The following is a 23,740-nucleotide window of genomic DNA, read 5'->3' on the forward strand; positions in this document are numbered from 1 at the left end:
TTTCCTGCACAAGTCTTGACATTTTTACCATTGAGCTTATAGAGCCTGCCTGCTTGCTCAGGGGATAAATAGAATTTTGACCATCAGGTCAATATTCGTGTCAGATCCTGTGTCTCAATAGAAGAGCAGGGAGACAAAATACAACCACCCCAATTGTATAAGTTATATTGTATTAACAAACTCTAACATACAGATTGGACAAAATTACATTTCATTCATTAAAAAAATGTTACATAGTGCCGCTTTAATGTACACTGCTGTTTACTCTCCAAGTGTTGATGGCACACCAGGCAGTGGCATTCATAAGAAATTATTTTTCATTAAAGAAATGTGATGATTACATTTTTTCTATTTGCTCTCTCTATACCATGTTACCTTTCAACATGAATGCCATCGCTCCATTATAACTAACTAGAGTCTCGGGGGGCTACGCCCCCCGAGACCCCAGCCGCTGCGCGGGGCTCTAGGGCTGTGAGGGCGCCCTTATTTTGGGGTGCCAAAATGGTGGGATAGAACTTTCCAAAAGTAAAAATGAAAAAAATGTATATATTTCTTTTTTACGTGGGGGTCCGCGGACCCCCTGGGAGTGTTGGGACCCCCGGGGACCCCCCTGGAACATGGCGGACCCCTTCGGCTGTTTTTTTTTTTTCATGAAGGTGGTTGCTTGTTTCTGTCGCTTGTTTTTGAAAACCTGGCATCCCGACTTGCATCCCTGGTGTGTTTACCAGATGCAGTAACCGAACGCGCTGTAGTTGTTTGCCACGCTCGCGCTAATGAAACACTAAACGGAGAAGCTTATGATTGTGAGGTTGAGCGTGAATGTATTAGCATTGTAGTCACCTGAATTGAGCGTGGAAGCAGAAGAGACGGTGAAGGGGAGGTGAAGGAGCCGCTTCTGTTGTTGTCCTTCTGGCGATGGAGAGAGCTGCGGAGTTTCAATGGCGGCCCTTCGTGTTGTTTCGGCGAAACCCGTCGGCGTTCGGTGTCGGTGGTGCGCACGGTAAACGGTAGGCTACGAAGCTGTTTCCCCTTCCGTTTTGTCCGAAATGTGGTGAGTAGAATTAATTATGTTGCGAGGTGGAAAATGTGTAGTGAGCAATGAGAGGTGCCCTACGCCACCCGTAAATCTGCGCGCCCGCCGTGGCTACTGTGTTGGCGAGATGTGGTGTGTCGGCGTTGTGTTTACTCGATTACAGAGCTGTGGCTATAGCGTCAGCGGCGCGCTGAAGTCACTCCTCGATTATATAAGTAGATTAACTGACACCATAATATCATGTTATTAGTGTTACTCCCGTAGATGGTTGCATGCTTTCACTTTGTGCACGAGCAGATCCATTCCCTCAGCTGAACATTATTCATCTTCTCCAACTTCGTCATTTAAATAACAATGTGCACCCACGGAACAGTGGTGTGTATCTCCTTAAGGGAATGGGAGATAACACTGTGGAAGGCATTTTCTGTGCTTTGACTATTCTGGTTTAACAAGTCATTCAAATGACCATCTTCAAATATTTTCCGATTTCAATAAATGACACATCATTTGAAGATGACCATGGCCCCCTTGCGGCCCAAAGCATTGTATTCAGTCACAATTGGTCTAATTGATGTTATGCCCAAAACATACCCATGTCATGACTAATTCAAAGATGAAATACAGTACAACCCCTTTGCGCCTTATGCTTTACTTTGCACCCAGATACCATGCTGTTTAACTAGCTGGACACAACCAACACTTTTCCACACTGTGTTTTAGACCATACACCACCTTGCACCATTCATCATCCAAAAAGGGCCCTCAGAGTTAAATGAACATTCACGATTTGACATTTTTATAAAGGACATGTCCATTTTGAGCAGTTCATCCAACTCATTGTAGTCCATGGTGTGTCCAGTCGGTCAGTTAGATGTTGGGCAGGTGGTGGTCGTATCTGTGCCTGACCTGTTTCTTCACATCTGGAGCAGGTGAGATGTTGCTGCTTGGTAGCTGAGGAAGGTACTGAGGCTGGAGGGAGGGAGAGAGAGGGAGATCAGAGAATTGTACTCTAGAAGTGTAAAATGTAGTGTAAGTAAGTGTGTGTGTGTGTGTGTGTGTGTGTGTGTGTGTGTGTGTGTGTGTGTGTGTGTGTGTGTGTGTGTGTGTGTGTGCGCGCGCGCGCGCGTGCGCGTGTGTGTGTGTGTGCACGCATGCACGTGCGTGCGTGTGTGCTTGTGCGTGCTCCCCCACTAGACAGAAATCTACTACGTAGTTTTAAAACATCAAAAATCAACCAAATGCTCAACAGATAACAAAGTAGTTAAAAGTATTGGAAGTGCCCCTGTATCAAACAGTTAAAAGTTATGGAAGAAACAGAGGCAGGATCCAGACACTCAATAGAAAAGCGAGGAAAAATACATGAATGGGTCAATATTGCCCTGATGAAGACCTGTTGCGGTCGAAACGTGTAGCCATGTTTTAATAAAGGCTTTTTATTCATTATGCTTTATTTGTTTTGCATAATCTTTGGTTTCAGTTCATCTGAAACTTGCTTTACCACTTGAGCCCGAAAGCCCCTATTCTGAGCATTTCATAATAGGCGAACATTCGATGAAAGTAATAAGGGTGCAAATGGACCCTTACGGGCTATTTTGGTTACAGTGTGTATAGCCTAAAGACCAAAAGCCTAATACCTCCCCCGACCAAGGGAGGGATTCTCCTTTAGGCTAGTGGATAAGATGTCCCTTCCCGTGCCGGTGGGAGACCTGGGTTCGAGTCCTGGGCGTTACATATACAGTACGTACCGCTGCTTGTCTACGTCTGGAGGCTTTGTCGTGTCGTCTCCCAGGGCGCTCGCCCTCACGGCCCCACGCCGCCCCAGCGTCCTCCTGGAAGTACGGGAGAGCCAGCACCTCCTCACAGGACAGCCTGAGAGCTGGGTCCATCACCAGACAGGACTGCACACACACACACACACACACACACGCACGCACAAACACATACGCACGCACGCACGCACGCACGCACGCACACACGCACAGACAGACAGACAGACAGACAGACAGACAGACAGACAGATGTTACACATGAACCATACCTCCAGTACACAGTTGTCTAGGATGCTCATTCCTCAGAGTTACTAGGAGGGCAGCCAAATCTTTGTATGAAAGGATCTTTTTTCTATTCTTTTTTTATGATGATGATGATAAACAAACAAGTCTATGAAGCTATCTATGAAATATATGAAAAAGTTTAATCTGCAACACAATGTAGTGGGGGGGGTCCCTGCTTCATCTTTCTCACAACTAGGGCATTGGTTCTCAAAGTGGGGTCCTTGGGGGGGTACTAGGGGGTCCCCAGCAAAATGTGTATAATATTGCGTCACAATCATTTTAACCACTTTAACCATATTTTATACTTTGCCTATTTGTGAAAAAAATCATAACATATTTTTGAGATGGGGGGGGGGGGGGGGGTTCACAGCCAAATACATTTTGGGGTCCTTGACATGAAAAAGTTTGAGAACCACTGAGCTCGGGGGTCCTGAGCTGAAAAACATTGAAGACTCCTGCCCTATAGGATAAATACACCAGCGCATGTAATATAATACCTTCATAACCTGGAGTGCATGCGGGGCCACAGCATGGAAGCGCTTCTCCAGAGGCTCCTATACAAAACAACAGTGATATAAAATGATGAAGCAAAACCTAAACCAACTGGATCCCTCCTAAATGAATGGAGTGTAACAGAGGAACTGGCTGGTACCGTACCGTCGTGTCGGGTTCAGGGATACTGACTCCACTGAAGAAGACGTTGGAATGGAACACTTGCTGATGCCGAGGGATCAGGTCACCTGTGTGTGTGTGTGTGTGTGTGTGTGTGTGTGTGTGTGTGTGTGTGTGTGTGTGTGTGTGTGTGTGTGTGTGTGTGTGTGTGTGTGTGTGTGTGTGAAAACAAAACTCACATCATTATAATCCTCTTTACAGTAGCACACACTAGATCAGTGGTTCTCAAAGTCCGTATTTGGCTGCGGACCCCCATCTCAAAAATATTTTGTGCCAAGGACCCCCCAGAAGCAAAGATTTGAGTTTAAAATGTTTGCCTCCAAAATGTTCATTTTTCAGGAAATGAAAACAATTGGAGTTAGGACGTTTTTTTTTTTTGTTCATCATTAATAAGAACAGCTGAATGACCTCCAACCTCTCACAATGAGGTTGGAGGTCAAAAGGGGGTGGAGCCTGGGATCAGCAAAACCAGCTAACTCCGGTGGAGTTAGCTGGTTTAGCAGAAAGTTTGAGGATCCAATGGAGTTAGCTGGTTTAAAAGCTTTTTAAAGCTTTTCATTGGTTCAATATTATTTTTTTTTACCAACGCACAGATGTAAAGGTTGTTCAATAGCACTGATTTATGGAAAAAAATGCAAAAGCGTCAAAATGGAGTTAGCTGGTTTCTGCCGGACAGGATATATCTAAAATGGCACATATGCTTTTTGATTTTTAATGGGTTCAGTGTACTGTACTGTACTGTACCGTACCGTACCGTACCGTACCGTACCGTACCGTACCGTACCGTACCGTACCATACTGTGGTCTGTACCTAGAGTCTTCATGATGAGATAGAGCTGGTCCACGTCAGACCTGCCGGGCCACAGCGGGTTCCCACTGAGCAGTTCAGAAAACACACAGCCCAGCGCCCACATGTCCACGGGGGGGCCGTACTGGGTGTCTCCCACCAGCAGCTCAGGGGCGCGGTACCACCGCGTTGCTACGTAGTCTGTGTAGTCGTCACCTGGTCCCGCTGCCAGAGGCCAGGAGAGGGAGAAAGAAACACAGCACAATAACTAACTATCCAATGTGAATGCTTTGTTTGAAGCCTGGCTTTGGTCATAATGTGTGGCGGCAGGCGTGGAGTGGAAAAAGGACAAATGGATGGACGGACGGACGGACGGACAAATGGACGGACGGACGGACGGACGGACGGACGGACGGACGGACGGACGGACGGACGGACGGACTGACAGACAGACAGACAGACAGACAGACAGACAGACAGACAGACAGACAGACAGACAGACAGACAGACAGACAGACAGACAGACAGACAGACAGACAGGGGGTGTGGTAGTGTGGGAGTGTGGGAGTCAAGTCCTATGTCGGAAACAATCATATCTCGGATTGCGTTATATTTTGTAGAGTTGCTTTAAATTTCCTGTTTTCTGTGGCATACTGAGGTTGTACTTTGCTCTTGTGTTCCTTTTATTTTGTCGTATTGTTTCTGGTGTTTCCCTTTGTTCATTTTACCTGTCTTGTCTCGTTACCCATTGACTAGTTAAGTCCAAGACAAAAAAACAGAAAGACATGCCATCTTCGGTTTACCTCCCGTATCTGCGTGAAGTAGGCGGATGCTTTTTTAGGAGACCGGAGGCAGGTTGGAGTCCATTATTTCCAATGGAAGAGTGAACGTGAACACAGCTTCTGAACCATTCTTTAGACCCATCGTCACAAGCCACACAAGATTTTCATACTAAAATTGCTTTTTCCAGAGAGACAAATTAGGAGAAAATCTACTTTATTATCGACCTTTCTCTGTCCTAGCAACACACTCTCACAGGATCTAGCACCAGTAAATATCGCATCGGACGTTTGTGAGATCAGACGGCGCCCGCTTAAGGGATTTGAGTACCATTTCGCCTCTAGTGGCTCCAATTAGGATGGTCTATCTTTAATAATTGAATATCTTTGGTTAAATTCTCCACCTGTGTCCTGTTAATCCCTGTGTCTATTTAAACCCCCCTGTGTCGACTGTTCTTTGACGGCTTGTAAATGATTGTTGTGTGTGTCTTCAGGGGTGGATTACCGCACGGATCTACCAGGTCCCAGGGGCCCAAGAGCTCAGGGGGCCCCTAACCAGAGCCTTTGTGTGAATTGTTGCTGTTATTAACTTTCTTGTCAAAAGGGCTTAGTCATTCATGTCAATAATAAAGCCCCAAAAGTCCCAAAAGCCCCACTGAAAACTGAAGGAAAAGGCTAAAACATTCATTTGCAGATGTTTACAAGAAAGAAACCATCATAATACATTTTAAGTGCATGTTTATCCATCCAGAGGGACATGCAAAAAGCAAGAGCAAAACAGCATTGGAATCTGGAATCCTGTTGAGATGCAGGTGTGTTAACCCATTCAATCCGGGAATGCATCTGTGTCACTTTAGATTTCTTTGGCAATTAAAAAATAGCAGATATACAAGCTCATAGAGCTAGTAGATCTGCTATTTCTGAAAAATCTTGAAAATGTTTGCAAAACTTTGAATATTTATTCTACAAATGTCTACTAAATCCTAACAAAAAAAAACTTATGTTGCTATATTAGTGGTGCTCCAACTTTTCCATGTCAAGGACCCCAAAATAATATGTATTAGACCGCGGACCCCCGTCTCAAAATATGTTGTTCCAGGGAAGCTTGTTGATTGAACACATCAGCACTTGCTTCATGCATCCATAACATTTAAATTAACCAGGTGCCAGAAAACTTGAGAGACGGGCTGTACTATTAAAAACACTATTGATAATCAGTCTTAAAAACATTATTAGATGATATTCTGGAGCGACCATGAGCCAAAAAAATGCAGATATCCAAGCTCAGAACGTGCTGCGTTGTGACCTGCTGTGAGCTGTAGATTGGCTGTTTTTGGCTAAGATATTTATTTAGTGTACACCGATAACAGGAGGGAGCCTATAGGCTACAGACCTCTGGGGGGGCTCCAGTTAACAAAGTATAGGGTTTAAATGGTTAAAAACTATTTTTTTTAAAACACTACTTTAAACAAACACTGACAGGCAGGCAGCCAACAAGCACCACGTTAGCCTGATTGCACAACTGTGATTGATCATTCTTGAGCCAACAGCACGATGCAACCTCTCCTCCATAGCCTTGGCCGGTAGGTTTGAATGCCCTTAGCCTCAACCACATTGGCAGAATAGCTTAGTATTATGTTTCTACCTAAAGCTTGTTAGAAACACAATACTCTAAGCCTCCACTTGTCAGGGCCTTCAACAATAGCAATAACACAAGTTCCCAGCTGTAAATCTCACAAAAGACATTTTGTGCATTAGCTTTCCTGTTCCGGTAATTAACCAACCGATTAACTTCCATCTGCTGAGGAGGAGAGAAGAAATAATCTCCAGTCGCAGTGGAACTATTAACTCTGCTTAAGGAAATCAGAATCTACCATCGACACCATGGACACGGCCACCCAAGAGGATACAAAGCAGATCATAAATCCTCTACGACAATTCTAACAATTGCAGGACACACACAGCCCCCAAAAATGATCAATCCTATAAATAAACAATCCCATAAAACACGATACAACAATATAGTACATACAGGACAGCCTAATATAGTTTTTTCCCCCGCACACACACAAAGGTAGCCTACAACATTCAACTCAAGCTAAGCTATCTATAACCAACCAACATAGACGCAAAGGCACACATTGAATTTTGGAAAAGAAGAAGGAAGTCCGCACACTGTTCTCAAGCTCCAACAAACTCACTTTTTATTTTTGGAACGCTTCGACCTTCTAGGTCTTCATCAGGCAAATATGGCATATTGATATTTGCCTGATGAAGACCTAGGTCGAAACATTGCAAAAATAAAAAGTGAGTTTCTTGGAGCTTGAGAACAGTGTGCAGACTTACTTCTTCTTTTCCTTGATTCTTCCCTTGATGTCCAGCACCTGGCCTAAATGCAGGCGTGGGATGTGCACACAATCTTCTCTTTGAACACATTGAATATTGAACATTGAATAACAAGAGGGAAGAGAGGGAGGACGGGGGGGATTACAGAGCCATGCTGACTGAGTTAACTACATGTAAGGTATGGTAACCAAACACCCCCAACCCCAGTGCAGGCTGGGTAAACGGAGAACACTGACAGACTAGACTGGCATACGCGATGCATTCACACAAACAATGAAAGTGAAGAGGACAGAAACAAGGGCTGATAATATAGGGTCATTGTTGAATAAGTCATGAGGGGCTCCCGGTGACGCTAAATGCACATAAATGCGCTGGCATCTTGGGTGACCTACGTTACACATACTCAAAATGCGGGCGAAGCCGAAGTCACACAGCTTGATGACTCCCGTCTTGGTCAGCAGGATGTTCTCAGGCTTCACGTCACGGTGGATGCACTAGAACGCACGCACGCACGCACGCACGCACACACACACACACACACACACACACACACACACACAGACAGACAGACAGACAGACAGACAGACAGACAGACAGACAGACAGACAGACAGACAGACAGACAGACAGACAGACAGACAGACAGACAGACAGACAGACACACACACACACACACACACACACACACACAGATGAGACCTTAAGGACTGTGACAAGATACGCTGTCTCATCATGACACAGACAGCAATGAGTACTATCAGAATATAGAGCTATTTAACACTTTTTTAAATCAAAGAAAATCACTTACCCTACCTTCAAATTGTCCTGAAACAGTTGATAAGTTAAGTAATGTATATAAGAAAATGAGTGAATGTAATACTGACATTGTGTTTGTGGCAGAAGTTGACAGCCTGTAGAGTCTGCCACACAATGCTTTTCAGCTGAGCCTCTGGAACCCTGAAGCAAAACACACAAACATGACATGGTTTGATTTGATCAAAGGAGCAAAATAAGATCCATTTTGAAGGGCCATTTAGGATAAAAGAAACTACAGCAGAGTCAAAACATCCTAGACTGCGTTAGGGCTACGTCAGAAGCATTGTAGCCAATTGTTGTAAATTTCCCATATTGCCTTGCACTGGGTTGTGTTTGTGGGCAGTGACAGTTTTCTGGTGTGTAGTTCATTTGACTTAATGTTGGGAGTGTTGGCTCAGTGGAAGAAAACTACAAGTGAAATGCCTGCCAAGCAGTGTCAACCCAGGCGCTTCTTTGCTATTGGTTGAGGCCTGGTCAAAAGTTCCAAGCTCTAAAAATATTAAGTTCCAACGCTCCCGAGAATTCCAAGCTTCAGAAGCGTCTATGCCATACAGTCAAAAGTATGGACAACGTTACGCCCATAGACTCTACAGACCGTAAATGAAGCCAATTCTTCTACTATTTCAAACCCGCCATCTTTCTATATCCTATGCACTCGGAAATTATTACTATTAGTTGGGACCAAAGGGGGTGGGGAATGAATGCTATTGGTTGTGTTGTTTGTCAATCAAACCATCACAAGTTAGCCACACCCCTCCTACAGCATACCCTACTTTATCATCAATTTTAAAATGAATGGGACCATAATTTACCAAAACTCATATCATGGTGATTGAAAGAAGACTTTAAACTATAGCGGCTGGAAGCATAGTGTTTATGACAATGGTTATTAAGGTAATAGAATCAAGTGTAAAGTTCGACAAAAACCCATCCGCTTGAATGGAGCTTAATTACTTCTGACACCAGCAGGGGTGAAACAGCGAGAATACAGGCCATTCATATGAACTGTCACTTCCTATATAGTCTCAATTTACAAGTCGGAAGCTGGCCCCTTGGTCTAGGCCGTCAACCTGCCACAAAGTGCAGCTCCACCCCTTTGCTCCCATAGAATGGAAGTGAACGGGAAACTGATGGTTCTGATGCATATGAAGTGCATGCGTGACCATGTGACCTTTGACTGACCTGATCAAACATGTATACACGTACATACATACCTCATTGGCCGGTGTTATTCATTGGAGGAATACAAGAACGCCCCTTGCCCCGGGTCGCATCCGGCGACCTTGGAACGGTCGCCACCAGTTATTCCTAAACGTAACCTCAGTAAAACTATGCCAAAACCTAATCTTATTCCTAAACGTAACCTCAGTAAAACAAGAAGAATCGCTGGGGGGGCGAGCGGTCCACGAAGAAAATGGGGGCAAGTGTGTTTTGGGGCGAGCGTTCCGATTACCCATTGGAGCAATGTGTCAACCTGGCTGCCATATAGGAGGAGGCAAGTCATGCCCCCTAATGCATGTACTGTATGCCCCATGTGTGTCCATTGAAGCAGGTCTCTCCACTATTAAAATCATCATATGACTCATAGTCATAATGGATGTGTAGTTGTACTTTCACAATGTTAGGGTACAGATGTTTTTTTTTTGCTCCATTTCTTTTTTTTCCTTTTTTTTGGGGGGTTGGGGGTTTTTCTTTCCTTTTCTTTAGAATGGGTTTATGGTGTCCAAGCCTTAGGATTTGTTTTAGAATAGTTGCAAATATGCTCAAGGAACTAGATCTTATGGATGCTTGGAGACATTTAAATCCCACACAAAAAATATATACATTTTATAGTTGCCCTCATTCATCAGAATCACGCATTGATTATATGTAATTATATCAAAATCTTTAGCCCATCTAATGGAGTACTCAGATATACTGTAGGACATACAGTATTGCTCTTTCAGATCACGCTCCAGTTACCATGGTAATGAAACAAATCAGACCAATGGCACGTTCATTCTCTTGGAGGATGAATCTATTACTATTCTCGGATATCAATTTTGTAAAACTGTTGGAGGATCAAACCGAATTATTTTTTGAATGTAACGATAAAGATGAGACAGATATTATGGGATGCATACACCGCTTACACGAGACTGTATGGTTATTTCATATTCAAGAAAAAAGAAAAAGAAAGTATTCTATGTATGTGATTAGCTTATTGCAAATCGCTCTGGATAAGAGTGTCCGCTAAATGCCTCAACTGTAAATTGTAATTGTATGTACAGGAATACGTCTATACAGGTCTCTCCGCAATTAAAATCACAACTCACTGAATTCTCAAACGGTTTGAAATGCGGTTTGGTTCGTTATAAATGTCAGACATGTAGTTAATGTTCTAAAATAGGATACAGTTATTGGTTAAATTAAACATGTGGGTTTTTATACCAAAACACCTTATCTTACATAGATAGGAAGACTAATGGTTATGAAACTGGAGGGAGAAAAATAATTGTCACAGGTACTTCTATACGACTCAGCCAATCTACAAGCTCACAGCGGGTGGCATTGTGTTGAGTTGTGAGCTTTTAGATATTTTTTAAAGTTAAATGGTGATCATTTCTGCTCTCTTACTATTCAGGCTTTTCCTTAAAGAAGTGCTACTTCACACACAAGCCCTCTTATTACCCGGGTAACTGTATGCCCACGGTCTCCCACGGTAACCACTGCCTTTGTTTTCAGGAGCAGCTAGGGTTTCTGCTGCACGGCATTGTGGGTAAAAAAAGGAAATCTAGTCAGGCAACAACTAGCCATTGTGGGGCCTCGTCCAGTGTCACACAACACAACACAACACAACACAACACAACACAGCACAAACTCTGCTTTTGTGAATAGATTGTGTAGGTTGTGTGTGTGTGTGTGTGTGTGTGTGTGGGTCACGTGACCCCGAGGACAAATGACAACGTCGTCACCCCTTTTCTTTGAGGCGTAACCATTCTACTCCCAGGGCTCTCATCACATTGTCAACTTTCTGTATTTTTTAAACATCTCTTGGCAACGCTGTGGCCTCTACCTCTGTGTAAGTAACTCTGTTGGCCCTCTGCCTTCCGCATGTCATCACCGGCTGCCTGCCTGCCTGCCTGACTGACAGATGCACACACACGTTATGGCTGGATGACATGGGAAAGTGTGTGTGCAATGCAGATGACGTACTGCCAAGAGAGAATAAAAGAGTTGCAGCGCACTCGTAGCTGCCATTGCCAGTACTTTATATTGAGGACACAGACACTAAACTGTGAAGAGCATGAGTTGTTTTTTTGTAGAGAGCAGCGATTAGTAATTACCAACTTGTGTGTCGTGAGCATATTGCAAGTGGGCCCTCAAATAATTGGCAAAACACTCAAATTGTAAAACCTTGAAAATGAGATGAGATGTAGCAGTAGTGGCTAAGAGCCTCTGCCTGATACGTCCTTGCTTTTATTCATTGTCTCTGTCTGCGTTTTATTGTCTCAGCCAGGCCGAAGGCGTGGCCTATGTTTTCGCCCCTGTCTGCCCGTGTGTCCGTTTGAGTGTGTGTGTCCGCCTGTGAGCAGTGTGTCCGTCTATGAGCAGCTAATCTCCGGCACCGTTGGACTGATAGGCATGAAACTGTGCACACACACTCCCTGGAGGCCATGTAAAAACCTTTCTCCCAAATGTTTCACATCGGCCTGTTTTGGCGCCATCAGTAGGCCGATTCTTTGCAAAACAAATGTTTTCATATTATTCCTACAGATTTTGTCCAAACATCACGCCAATCGTTACACATTATCTCTATAGTCATGTGATCAAGGACGATCTGTCCAATTTTTCATATTCCATCCTGATTGGCTAATTGGCTTCCAAAGTTTGCAGGAGTGGCCCATTTTGAACAAGATGCCTCAAATCATGAACACAGCGTCCGATTGTGGTGAAGAAATGCCAACCTACATTTTTCAAATCAGCCTCATGGTGGTGCTATAACAGACGATTTACGTTTTAGCCTACAGTGGTTAGCACTTGATAACGGCTGTTAAGAAGATTCCCCAAACCCTAAGTTTAGTAGTATTGTTTCTGTTTTTCCTCCAACATGGACCCTTTGATTTCACTTTGATGTGTTCTGAGTGCACAGCAGTTGATTGGCCAATTAGTGCACCTGCTGCTGATTGGATTTGTAATCCCATGCACCTATAAAAGCAAATGTTTGGTCAGTGTGTCAGGTCTGGTGCAGAGAGCAGCAGCAGAGGCTGCAGTGTGTGCGTTCATTCTAAGTAAGTTTGTTTTGAGTTTGGATATGTTTGATGTGCTGTATAATCGAATTATATTTGTTACTTTGATTACATGTGGGTAACTTTTCTCCTTGTTCTGTATTTTGTCTGATATACAGAAAACCACACAACTAAAACTGCATATCCTGTAACCCCCTGCACAGTGTGAGAAATAAAACAAACAAAAGGAAAGAAGTGCGATGTGTCGCATGTGAGTCCATGAACCCCTATAGAACATTAGCCTGGGATCAATACCTTTTTTGGGTTTGTGACCCCAATTTTTTTTAATTTTTTTTTTTAAAGAAAATTATATATTATTATTACATTTTTAATTGTTTTATATCATATTCAGCCATTTTGATAACAATGTTAGGTATCCGAAATCCGTAACAAACCTGCAAAGAAGTAACAAAAACCTGGGGGGGAAAAAAAAAACGAAAAGAAAAGAAAGAAAAAAACGTTGTAAAGGTCAGGAGTCAGGAGCAATATTCAACAAGCTCAGAATAGTGAAAATGGCAGATCTACAAGCTTACAACACTAAAATGCTCTACAATGCTACTGTTTCCAATGTTTTTATGTTTGGTTTGTTTAACATGATAAACATAGATTTCATTGTATTGTTTTTTTTCCCCACAGAAAGTTATATTGTAAACTTTAAAATATCTATGAAATGTAAAGATTTCAGAATTAAATGCAGGGGATTATAATGCACTCATAGGCAACTTTTAGGCCATCACAATGGACTCTTGACTGGGAGTTTGAACCAGACTCCCGCACCCGCACCCGGACGCGCACACGCACACGCAGTGACGGCTCTCTCGCGGGTGTGGGGTGCGTGTGTGCAGCTTCAAAGCTAGTGGAGCTGAGCTCCACTAGACTGCATGTTTTCAATTGCAGTTAATTTTCATTTGATTTTAAGTGGATTTGTTAGTTTAGTTTAGTTTTTAGTTTGTGAAAGGGCCTAGTTTTAGTTGAGTTTGTATTAGTTTCAGTGTTCATTTTAGTTTTATTATTGTTAGGGTAGTCAGGGGCAATATTCAACAAGCTCAGAATAGTGAAAATGGCAGATCTATACAAGCAGGGGTCGACAATATAAATGGCCCGGTGGCCCGGATGTACTTTTTAAACCGGCAGGGCCAGGCAGAACGCACCAAGCACTTGCCCGGTGGGGCCAGTGAAAATAATGCCTTGAAAATAAAATTAAAACATTAACATCTAATAATTTAACGTCATTTCCCTGTACTACTGTGTTGAGTTAACATTTCTGTGAAATCGTCTCCGTAATTACCGTTAAAACATAGTTACATATATTTGGAGAAGAGTCGTCTGCTGTGACTCTGCCCCCGGACCTCAGCGCACCTCGCTGCAAGGTGTTCACTTCTCGCTTGCTCCCGCGATACACGTACGTTCATGTACTCGAGCAGGGCAGACTCACAGAAGATCCTTTTCCTTTTCCTTTTCCTTTGCCATACCTCCGCTCCAGAAAAAAAAAATCTATGTATAGATTTTTTTTATGAATAGTAGCCTAATGCAGGTGTAAGACCATTGTGTTTGTATTGTGTTAGTGTATTGTGTTAGATAGATAGATATGATGCATCGTTTTCAATGCATTTCAGGGGTTTTGGGGGGTTTGACCCCCAAAAGAAAAGGATAGGTGTCCCTTATTTTAATCTCTGGGAGTTGGCAACCCTAACCTTGCCATACCTGGCTTAGCTTTTGCTGAACTGACGCCACTGCAGGATATTATGGATAATCATCTGACTGAGTATTAATTATATTATAAGAAGGTGAGCTTACCGACAGTAATGCCACCTAGCCTAAAAGCTAGCGCTATTCAAAATCAATCGTCTCCTCGTCTCCATTAATAGGCTAACACAACTTTCTAAGAGTGAGTGAGACCCGACTGCATTCCAGAGGTCCTTCTGATGTTTTTGAATGGCTGTGTGGGTGTTGCTCAAAATCGACAATCTAAAAGCTCACAACACGTAGCATTTGTGACATACTGTGAGCTTGTAGGTCGGTATTTTCACCGCTGTACCGCAGAAAATCATTAGCATACACAGTGTTGCCATGTCTGATTATTATAAGCGACTTTGGGCTTCTGTTTCTGTAAAATTGCTTGTAAATAAATATTGGGCTTTGTTGGGCCTGTTTCTAAAGTGTAGTTGCGTATTTGGGCTTGCTTACACATTTTTACGGGGACAGAGCTCTGCTCTGTACACGTATTGTTATTGGCAGTATTCTGTCACTTCTTCTTCTTCTTCTTCTTCTTCTTCTTCTGCCACTTTTCGCAGTTCTGGCTGAACCGCGCTGTCGCTTTTTACGAAACTCGGCCATATGGTAGATGGTCATGAAAAACGATCAAAAAATAATTCTCACAATCTTTCGTCCAAAGGTGGCGCTATAGCACTCAATTGAAAATGCCAACTTTGACCAGGTACAACTCATGCCCTGTTTGACCTACAGCCATGAAACTTGGATACACATATGCGTCTCCTCATGCTGAACAACTTTCACACTCTGACTTTTGACCTCTGACCTTTAGATCTCCCACCATTTTGAATTATATGAAAAACAGTCATTGGCTCCTAACTTCTGCATTTTTTCACTTATGGAAAATCCGTTGGAAATTTTTGTAGAAAGTGGTCCAAAGTTCAAGTGTGAAACGTTTCGTGCAGATTGCTCAAAAATCCCAGGAGGAGATAGATTTGAACTATTACAGTTTTATGAAAATTATTCATCTGTGCCTAAAACATACATGCAGACTCACATTTCTTTGAAACTTTGCAGAAATGTACAGGGTCATTCCAAATATCACTGAAACCAATCTTACTCCAATTGGCCAAAAGGGGGCGCTATAGCAATTTTTTGAAAAGGCAGACTTTAAACAGGCATAAGTCATGCCTCGTTTGGCCGAAAGTCGTGAAACTTGCTTACACATGTGCCTTGACTCATGAGGAACACACGTATCGATTTGACCATTAAGCTCCGCCCTTAGATTTTCCGCAATTTTGAGCAGTTTGAAAAATACTTGTTTTTGCCAGTTCTGGCTTAACCGTGCATACGCTTTTTACGAAACTCGGCCATATGGTAGATGCTCATGAAAAACTACCAAGAAATAATTCTCACACTCATTCGTCAAAGGGTGGCGCTATAGCACTCAATTGAAAGTGCCAACTTTGAACAGGTACAACTCATGCCCTGTTTGACCTACAACCATGAAACTTCGATACACACATGCGTCTCTTCATGCCCGACAACTTTCGTGGTCTGACTTTTGACCTCTGACCTTTAGATCGCCCACCATTTTGAATTATATGAAAAACAGTCATTGGCTCCTAACTTCTGCATTTTTTCACTTATGGAAAATCCGTTGGAAATTTTTGTAGGCAGTGGTCCAAAGTTCATGTGTAAAATGTTTCGTGCAGATTGCTCAAAAATCCCAGGAGGAGATAGATTTTAACTATTACAGTTTTATGAAAATTATTCATCTGTGCCTAAAACATACATGCAGACTCACATTTCTTTGAAACTTGGCAGAAATGTACAGGGTCATTCCAAATATCACTGAAACCAATCTCACTCCAATTGGCCAAAAGGGGGCGCTATAGCAATTTTTTGAAAAGGCAGACTTTAAACAGGCATAAGTCATGCCTCGTTTGGCCGAAAGTCGTGAAACTTGCTTACACATGCGCCTTGACTCATGAGGAACACATCTATCGCTTTGACCAGTAAGCTCCGCCCTTAGATTGTCCGCAATTTTGAGCAGTTTGAAAAACACTTAAACCCAGGATTTTTCAGCTATTTGCGTGAAACTGTATCATCTGTGTGATCTCCTTTTTCACAGTTACTTATCTGTTGGGCCAATGGCGTCTCCCTTAAATGAAGGCCTCACAATCTCAGGGTCGCCAGTTCAAGCCTCACTTGATGCAGACTTAATTTAAGTTGAATTGCAAACAACATGACTGTATCATTGAATACAAGTGCAACTGTTAAAGGTAATGATGAAATGCTTCTTGGAGAGAGTATGTTTTTGCAATGTATGACAAACTTCATTGTGAAAATAACCGATCTACAATCTCAAAACTTTTCAGATAGCAACATGTTTCTGAGCTTGTAGATCGGCTGCTTTCACTGGTTCACTTTTATCTTCAACAGATGACCTCAGCCTGGACAAAGCTATAGCCCTATAGGTAGTGTCTCAGCCTGTGAATCCAAAGGTCGAGAGTTTGATTCCTGTCAATGGCAATAGGTTGAGATGTCAATGGGTGAGGTTTTTCACCTGGGATTGCCCCCCTGCGTCCTATATATGACCACCTCAGCTGGGTTGGGCTGAAAAGAATATTCGCCTGTTGGAATCATTTGCTTTGTCTCAATTTCAATCTATTCCCTTTCCATGTCTTATTGTGCTATTATTGCACTTTGCTTTTTGTCTGTCTGTCTGTGGGTGGGTCATTCCACTTTTCAATTGCATTGCACAAAACATAACTGCATCAAATAATGCATGTGCAATTGTTAAAGATAACATGAAATGCTAATTTGAGAGTATTTCATGTTAAAGATAACATGAAATGCTTATTCAAAAGTATTGTTGTCAAAACTCTCTCTCTCTTCAATCTATTCCGTTTCCATGTCTCTCTCTCTCTCTCTATTCACTGGCCCCGTATTATCGCTGCTTGCAGCTATATTTTTTAATTATTATTTAAACCATTGGTTCTCAAATATTTTGATGTCATGGAGTGGACCCCTTGGTCCATAGCGGCAGTGGCTCAGGGGTAGAGCGGCCGGTCGAGCGGCCGGATGGCAACCGTGAGTTTCCCAGGTCGATCCTGAGCTCCCCCAGAGTTAGTGTCGAAGTGTCCTTGAGCAAAACGCTGAACCCTTAATTGCTCCCGACGAGCAGTTCGGTGCCTTACATGGTTTCCTCCGCCATGTGTGTGTGGATGGGTGAATGTAATGCACAATCTATGTAAAGCGCTTTGGATAAAAGCGCTATATAAATGCACTATTTAGAAGGAGTTCTCCAACTCCTTATAACGATATGGACCCCAAAGATGAATCCGCTATTTTCAAATAGCCGAAGGATATAGGTTTAAAGTGCTCATGTGGCCTATAGTCGCTTTTCATATATCTGTTTTCATAGACAATAGGGCCAGTGGTTACAATGGTGTTGTCTACCCCTGACAAGCTCTACAATGCTACTGTTGACCAATGTATTTGGTCTATTTAACATAGATTTTATTGTATTGATTGTTTTCCTGTCCTGGGGAACTAAAGGGCTAATATAACATGAATTATTTATATATATTTCATAGATTATAGCCTGTAGTGGGTTGTGAGAGGGGGCTGACAAATTGGAGACCAGGCTTCAATTCCAAGCTTGGGGCATTAAAACATTATGAAACTTTTCCCAAAGTTTTTATGTGTTTGGTTTGTCTAATATGGTTTAATGTTTTTTTCAGACAGATTTTATCCATCGTTATCCATCGACCTGTGCTCCGAGGAGCAAATCTTTCTAGTTGTAATGTGATCAGTCCAACTCATACAATATCTGTTACTAAAATACTGTTAATTTTACAACAAGGTTGTACAAACGGAACCAAATGGACGAAGGGTCCATTTAGTTCCTAACTCTCAATCATTTAAGTTGACTTGTATATTATATTAGCCACATAATTTGTGCGTGTGTGCGTGTGTGCGTGCGTGCGTGCGTGAGATGAAAACGTTCGGTTACGTTGTAACCTTTGTTCTCTGAGTGAAGAGACTATCTCTCCACCCAACATATTTCATATGTATGGGGAATGACCCCACCTCGCATAAAACGTGGATATTTCTTTAAGACACACCTGGCACGCCCACCCAGCCCTATATAAGGCCCAGGTGTGCGTGATTACACTGGTTTTACTTTGATCAACACCGCTGACGAGCGACATCGAGGTGGAGAGATAGTCTCTTCACTCAGAGAACAAAGGTTACAACGTAACCGAACGTTCTCTATCGTATCGAGACTATCTCTCCACCCAACATATTTCATATGTATGGGGAACTCTGTAAGACACCTCGTGAGGAAGCGAAGCAGTCCCAGACCCCCAGAGCCAACACCAGTGGGCTCCGACACATACTGTAATTAAAATGTACAATTATGTTTACAAGTATGTTCGATTTAAAATGTCTACAATTATTGCACAATGTAAAATATTTACAACCCCTGGGGCGGCTGGACAGCCAGCCGCCATAGCCACTAAATGCCTGGGCGCAAGACGCTGCCCAGAGCCTGGCCCTGCAAGCCAGTGGATACCAGCGGATAGTCTCGATACGATAGAGAACATGGCCTACCCTCTGGGGTGTTTGTCCAGCTCGTTGAGGACAGTCTGCTCACAGAACTCGAAGACCAGGTGTAGCCTCCTTTTCCTCCGGAACACCTCTAGCAGGTTCACCAGGTTCACATGTTTCAGTAGCTAGAAAACACACAGACAACTAGGTTAATATCGTTGCTGTCAGTCAGAAACCTCTCCAAATGTTAACTTTTTATGTTTTTCCGTAAATTGTAGTCATACTACAATGTCACAAACATTGCTGGATTTCTTTGGATTTTAATCCTGAAAAGTAGTCATAGCACCCATGCAGTAGGCATGAAATACAGAACAGATACAGGTAGGCATAGAGAGTACAACTAAGATAAAACAAAATGTAAAAGCCTCAGCCTTTATGTGACCAGCCTGTGATGTCAGTCATGATCTACGACATATCTGGCATGACTCTAAATTTGGGCAAGGCCCGATCCAAGCCCCAATGACTTAAAAATGTAAGTTAGATATTTCAAAAGGTTTAAGAGTGAGCTAAGTTAGCCTGCTGACAGTGTGCACAAGGCGTTGATCGGTCTTCGAAATCACACACACACACACACACACACACACACACACACACACACACACACACACACACACACACACACACACACACACACACACAGGAACCCGTTGCGACCACATTGCTGACGTTGACCCCAGGCAGGATTCAAACCCACAGCCTCATGATAGGCATATGGTCTAACACTAGGGCAGCACCTAGTATAACATTCTGCAGAGCTACCCCATAACAGAACTACGCCATAACAAATAAACAAATATGAATATAACGAACAAAATAATCAAAAAATAAAAGATTTCAACTTATATGAACACTAGATAACACTAGACAATTGCACTGGAACTCTGAATGAGTGAGTTAACATGTATAGTCTATCAATTAATGTAAGTATAAATGTACAGGGAATATGAATGAATATACAGTATGAATATAAATCTATCACAGTGACTGATATGTATGCAAACAGACTATAAACAGAATCAATAGTCTATAGTGTCAGGCTTCAACAGTGAGTATCTGTGTAAGTATGTCAACAATGAATGTATTAATTAAAATAAATGATCTATAGTCTATCACGACTGAGTATCATAGGTCAATTAATGAATAGGCTATAGCAATCGTTAACAAATATAGCCTATGAGTAAATATTAAGTCATAAAACTGTGTCTATTGTATATATCATTGTTATAACATTAATGTTCACTGTTCAGTTTTCAATTTGCTAATATAGTTTACGTGCGTGTGCGCCATAGAGTTAGGTGTGCGCACATGGTTGCTATAAACCTAGTCACCTTGAGCATCCGTATCTCCCTCAACGCAATCTTCTTGATGACAGGGTCGTCCTCTGACTCCACGAACTTCTTGATGGCGACCACCTGGCCGGTGTCTCTGTGTCGGCACTTGAACACCACGCCGTACGAGCCCTCTCCTATCTTGGACAGCTTCTCGTATTTCTCCATCCCCCAGAGGAAGAGGGAAGCGGGTCAGAAGAAGAAGACAGAGACAAGAAGACCAGACCAGACCAGACCAGACGCTCACCACCTGTCAAAGAAGCACAAGAAGATGAAGATCCATGTATGTACCTTTCAATGGGGAAAATAGCGGATCTACAAGCTCACAACACATTGCGGATGCATTGTGAGCTTGTAGATCTGCTATTTTCCCAGCGTGTCCCTCTGACAAGTTTTGCATGGAAATGCATGATGACTTTTAGAAGGTCGATCTTACCACCAGAGGTATTAAAAGTACTCAAGTACTGTACAATTTTGAGGTATTTTGACTTTACTGGAGTATTGCCAATTTTCAGTAGGATAGTATTTACTTGTACTTACTTGTACTTGTATCTCAGAGGCAAATATTGTATTTTTATGCCACTACAGTTATTTGAAAAATGTGTTATTAGTTACTTTGTAGATTTTGATTATTATTACAAAACATACATTAACCCCTTCAGCCCTATACATTTCGGCTATTTGAAAATACAGTAGGCCTAGCATATCTACAAGCTCACAATGTGTGCAAGGCATTGTGAGCTTGTATATCTGCTATTTTCAAAAGATCTTCAAGCATTTTATTCATTTGAAAACGTGTGAAATGGGACATTCTGCATAACGAGTAGGCAAGTACATTTTGAATTCCAGACTTTTACTTGTAACAGCTAGAGTATTTCTACATCGCAGTATTGATAGTTTTACTTAAAGGAGTAGTTCAGACAAAAAAATGACTTATGTTCTATCAATTGCACACCCCATGAAACCTTCAATCCATGGATTTATTTTTGTTTTTGTGGCATTCCTAAGCCAATAATTTGATTCCCGTCTCCTACCGGCTAATGTATCCGGTAGGAGACACAAAGTAGATTATTTGTGTCTCCTACCCGATACACACCCGGTCATCAAATTATTGGCTTAGGAATGCCACAAAAACAAAAATAAATCCATGAATTCAAGGCTTCATGCCATGGGGTGTGCAATTGATAGAAAATAAGTCATTTTTTGGGTGAACTCCTCCTTTAAGTAAAAAATGTGAGTAGGCCTACGTTTTCCACCACTGCTTACCACTGTCTACAGGTGAAGAGGGGGGTCGTCATTCGGGGTCCAAGATGACGTCACACTACAAACGGCGCAAAAACCCAATTAACTAGATGATGATTACCGCGTCCGTGCGCGTGTCCGTACGCGACCACCTCAACTGTCCGTGCCCGTTGGAAGTCATCTTTTCATCTGACAAACGTCTCTCTCTCTCTCTCTCTCTCTGTCTCTCTCTCTCTCTCTCTCTCTCTCTCTCTCTCTCTCTCTCTCTCTCTCTCTCTCTCTCTCTCTCTCTCTCGCGTCCTGTGCGTCGTGGGTTACCATGGCTACTAGTACCGTCCTAGCTAGCCCTGCCTGGTCCAGAGCGTTAGTGAGTTCTCTCTAAACGCTCTGCTCATAGACCCAACATTACACTTCTTTAGTCAAAACAAACACAACTATTTAGCTACTAACCGAAACAAAGGCAGTTTTGTGTTGCTGAACGTCTATTCTCCAGGGTTGGAAGCCTCTCAGGACCCCACCTTCTCTGTATAATACACTTTAAGGGGCAGGGGAAAAAATGTAAAACAATGTTTTATTTACTCCACTGCGCCCTCTACAGATCCAATAGCCATAGAGCTGACGTGGTTAATGTATGTTTTGTAATACAAATCAAAATCTACAAAGTAAAGTTTTCAAATAATTGTAGTGGAGTAAAAGTATAATATTTGCCTCTGAGATGTAATGGAGTAGAAGCAAAAGTATATTGGAAATTGGAAATACTCCAGTGAAGTACTCAGTTACTTTCCACCACTGGCCTTTGATGGAATCCCCATCAAATCCCCATGGAATCCTCATGGTTATAATATTATTCAGTTATAGCAGCTTTACAGTTGTAGCTTATATAATAATTGTGTTTACTACTGTAATTTAACTCTACACAGTCATGGATCATTTCACGTGGTGGTGGTGATAGAGAGCATTGGTTTTCAAAGTGGGGTCCGGTGACCCTCAGGGGTACTTGGGGGGGATTCCAGGGGGTCCCCAGCAAATAGTAGCTAAAATGTCGTTGCTAAAACTACACTGTTTTTTCCTCTAGGCTTTATGCCCTCGTGTTTTTAATGTTTTGTTTCTGTTTCTTATATATTTTAGTGGTGTGATGGTTTTTATGCAAATGCTTATTGTAGCACTTTGAGATGAACCCAAAAGTGCATTATACATAAAATCCATTATTATTATTATTATTATTATCTTTATTTTCTCTTTAATAATGCATGTGAATTTGCCTGAAATAAGTAATGTGAGCCAAGGTCTCTTGTGGCAGCAATCATCGACATCATGACTCAATGCCCACCTTCATGTTATTTCTGCTTTTTATTCATAACAGTCCGTAAGTGTGTTGTCATGGACATACTGACCGTGGTGTGTGTGTGTGTGTGTGTGTGTGTGTGTGTGTGTGTGTGTGTGTGTGTGTGTGTGTGTGTGTGTGTGTGTGTGTGTGTGTGTGTGTGTGTGTGTGTGTGTGTGTGTGTGTGTGTGTGTGTGTGTGTGTGTGTGTGTGCGCGTGCGTGCGTGCGTGCGTGCGTGCGTGCGTGTGCGGTGAGTGTGAAATATGGAAATAATTCAGAAATCATCTGATGCTTCCCTTTAAACGGTTTCATTCTAATATCAGTATATGTCGAGACATAAAAGATGAAGAGAAGGTTAGAAATGTAGACATTATAACAATTTTAAAACACTTTAAAACTTGTATCTTTGGGCTCTAGTGGCAGTAAAGTGGCAATGAACTTAACTAATCATATTAAAAAGTAAGAAAATAGGGGCCCCTTCTACCTCAAATCAAATCAAACCAAATCAAATCAAACTTTATTTATGAAGCACATTTACAACAATCGAAATTGCTGAGTGCTGTAAACAAAACATCAACAAGAATGTATGCAAGTGCAACAACAACAAAGTCACACATCACATACAACAAACAGATCAGCCCGGCTTTGAGAACCTTTAAGAGCAATTGGTTGGCTGACCTCAGTGCTCTGTGTGGGGTGTAGGGCTCCAGGCCGTGTAAAGATTGGTGATAAATAAAAGAAGCTTAAAATCTATTCTG

General features: G+C 42.3%; 2 protein-coding genes across 3 annotated transcripts in view; one reads left to right on the forward strand and one right to left on the reverse strand.

Moving 5' to 3' along the window:
* The window catches only part of LOC311049831 (galectin-4-like), a 459,606-nt gene that overhangs the window by 226,628 nt on the left and 209,238 nt on the right, over nucleotides 1-23,740 (forward strand). The gene's annotated exons all lie outside the window — the stretch shown is intronic.
* LOC311049966 (cyclin-dependent kinase-like 1) lies at nucleotides 1,264-21,790 on the reverse strand. 2 transcript variants are annotated; one of them, XM_084063930.1, is made up of 10 exons: nucleotides 21,682-21,790; nucleotides 20,416-20,665; nucleotides 19,091-19,212; nucleotides 8,555-8,627; nucleotides 8,075-8,165; nucleotides 4,571-4,771; nucleotides 3,745-3,827; nucleotides 3,585-3,641; nucleotides 2,779-2,931; nucleotides 1,264-2,002 (listed from the first exon to the last, which is right to left on the reverse strand). In XM_084063930.1, exons 2-10 carry the CDS (start codon nucleotides 20,581-20,583, stop codon nucleotides 1,901-1,903), a joined length of 1,050 nt encoding a protein of 349 aa, XP_083920056.1. In that variant the 5' UTR covers nucleotides 20,584-20,665; nucleotides 21,682-21,790; the 3' UTR covers nucleotides 1,264-1,900. The 2 variants fall into 2 exon arrangements, with proteins under 2 accessions (XP_083920056.1, XP_083920055.1); XM_084063929.1 differs by having other exon boundaries at nucleotides 8,069-8,165.

The sequence above is a fragment of the Gymnoscopelus microlampas genome (assembly GCF_963454915.1).
Source record: "Gymnoscopelus microlampas genome assembly, chromosome: 8".
Taxonomy (NCBI): domain Eukaryota; kingdom Metazoa; phylum Chordata; class Actinopteri; order Myctophiformes; family Myctophidae; genus Gymnoscopelus; species Gymnoscopelus microlampas.

Coding starts and splice junctions, on each gene's coding strand:
- LOC311049966 (XM_084063929.1), bottom strand. CDS start 20,583: ATGGAGAAATACGAGAAGCTGTCCAAGATAGGAGAGGGCTCGTACGGC. Junction 19,213..20,415: donor GGGAGATACGGATGCTCAAG/GTGACTAGGTTT, acceptor TGTGTTTTCTAG/CTACTGAAACATGTGAACCT. Junction 2,003..2,778: donor CCAGACGTAGACAAGCAGCG/GTACGTACTGTA, acceptor CCCTCCCTCCAG/CCTCAGTACCTTCCTCAGCT.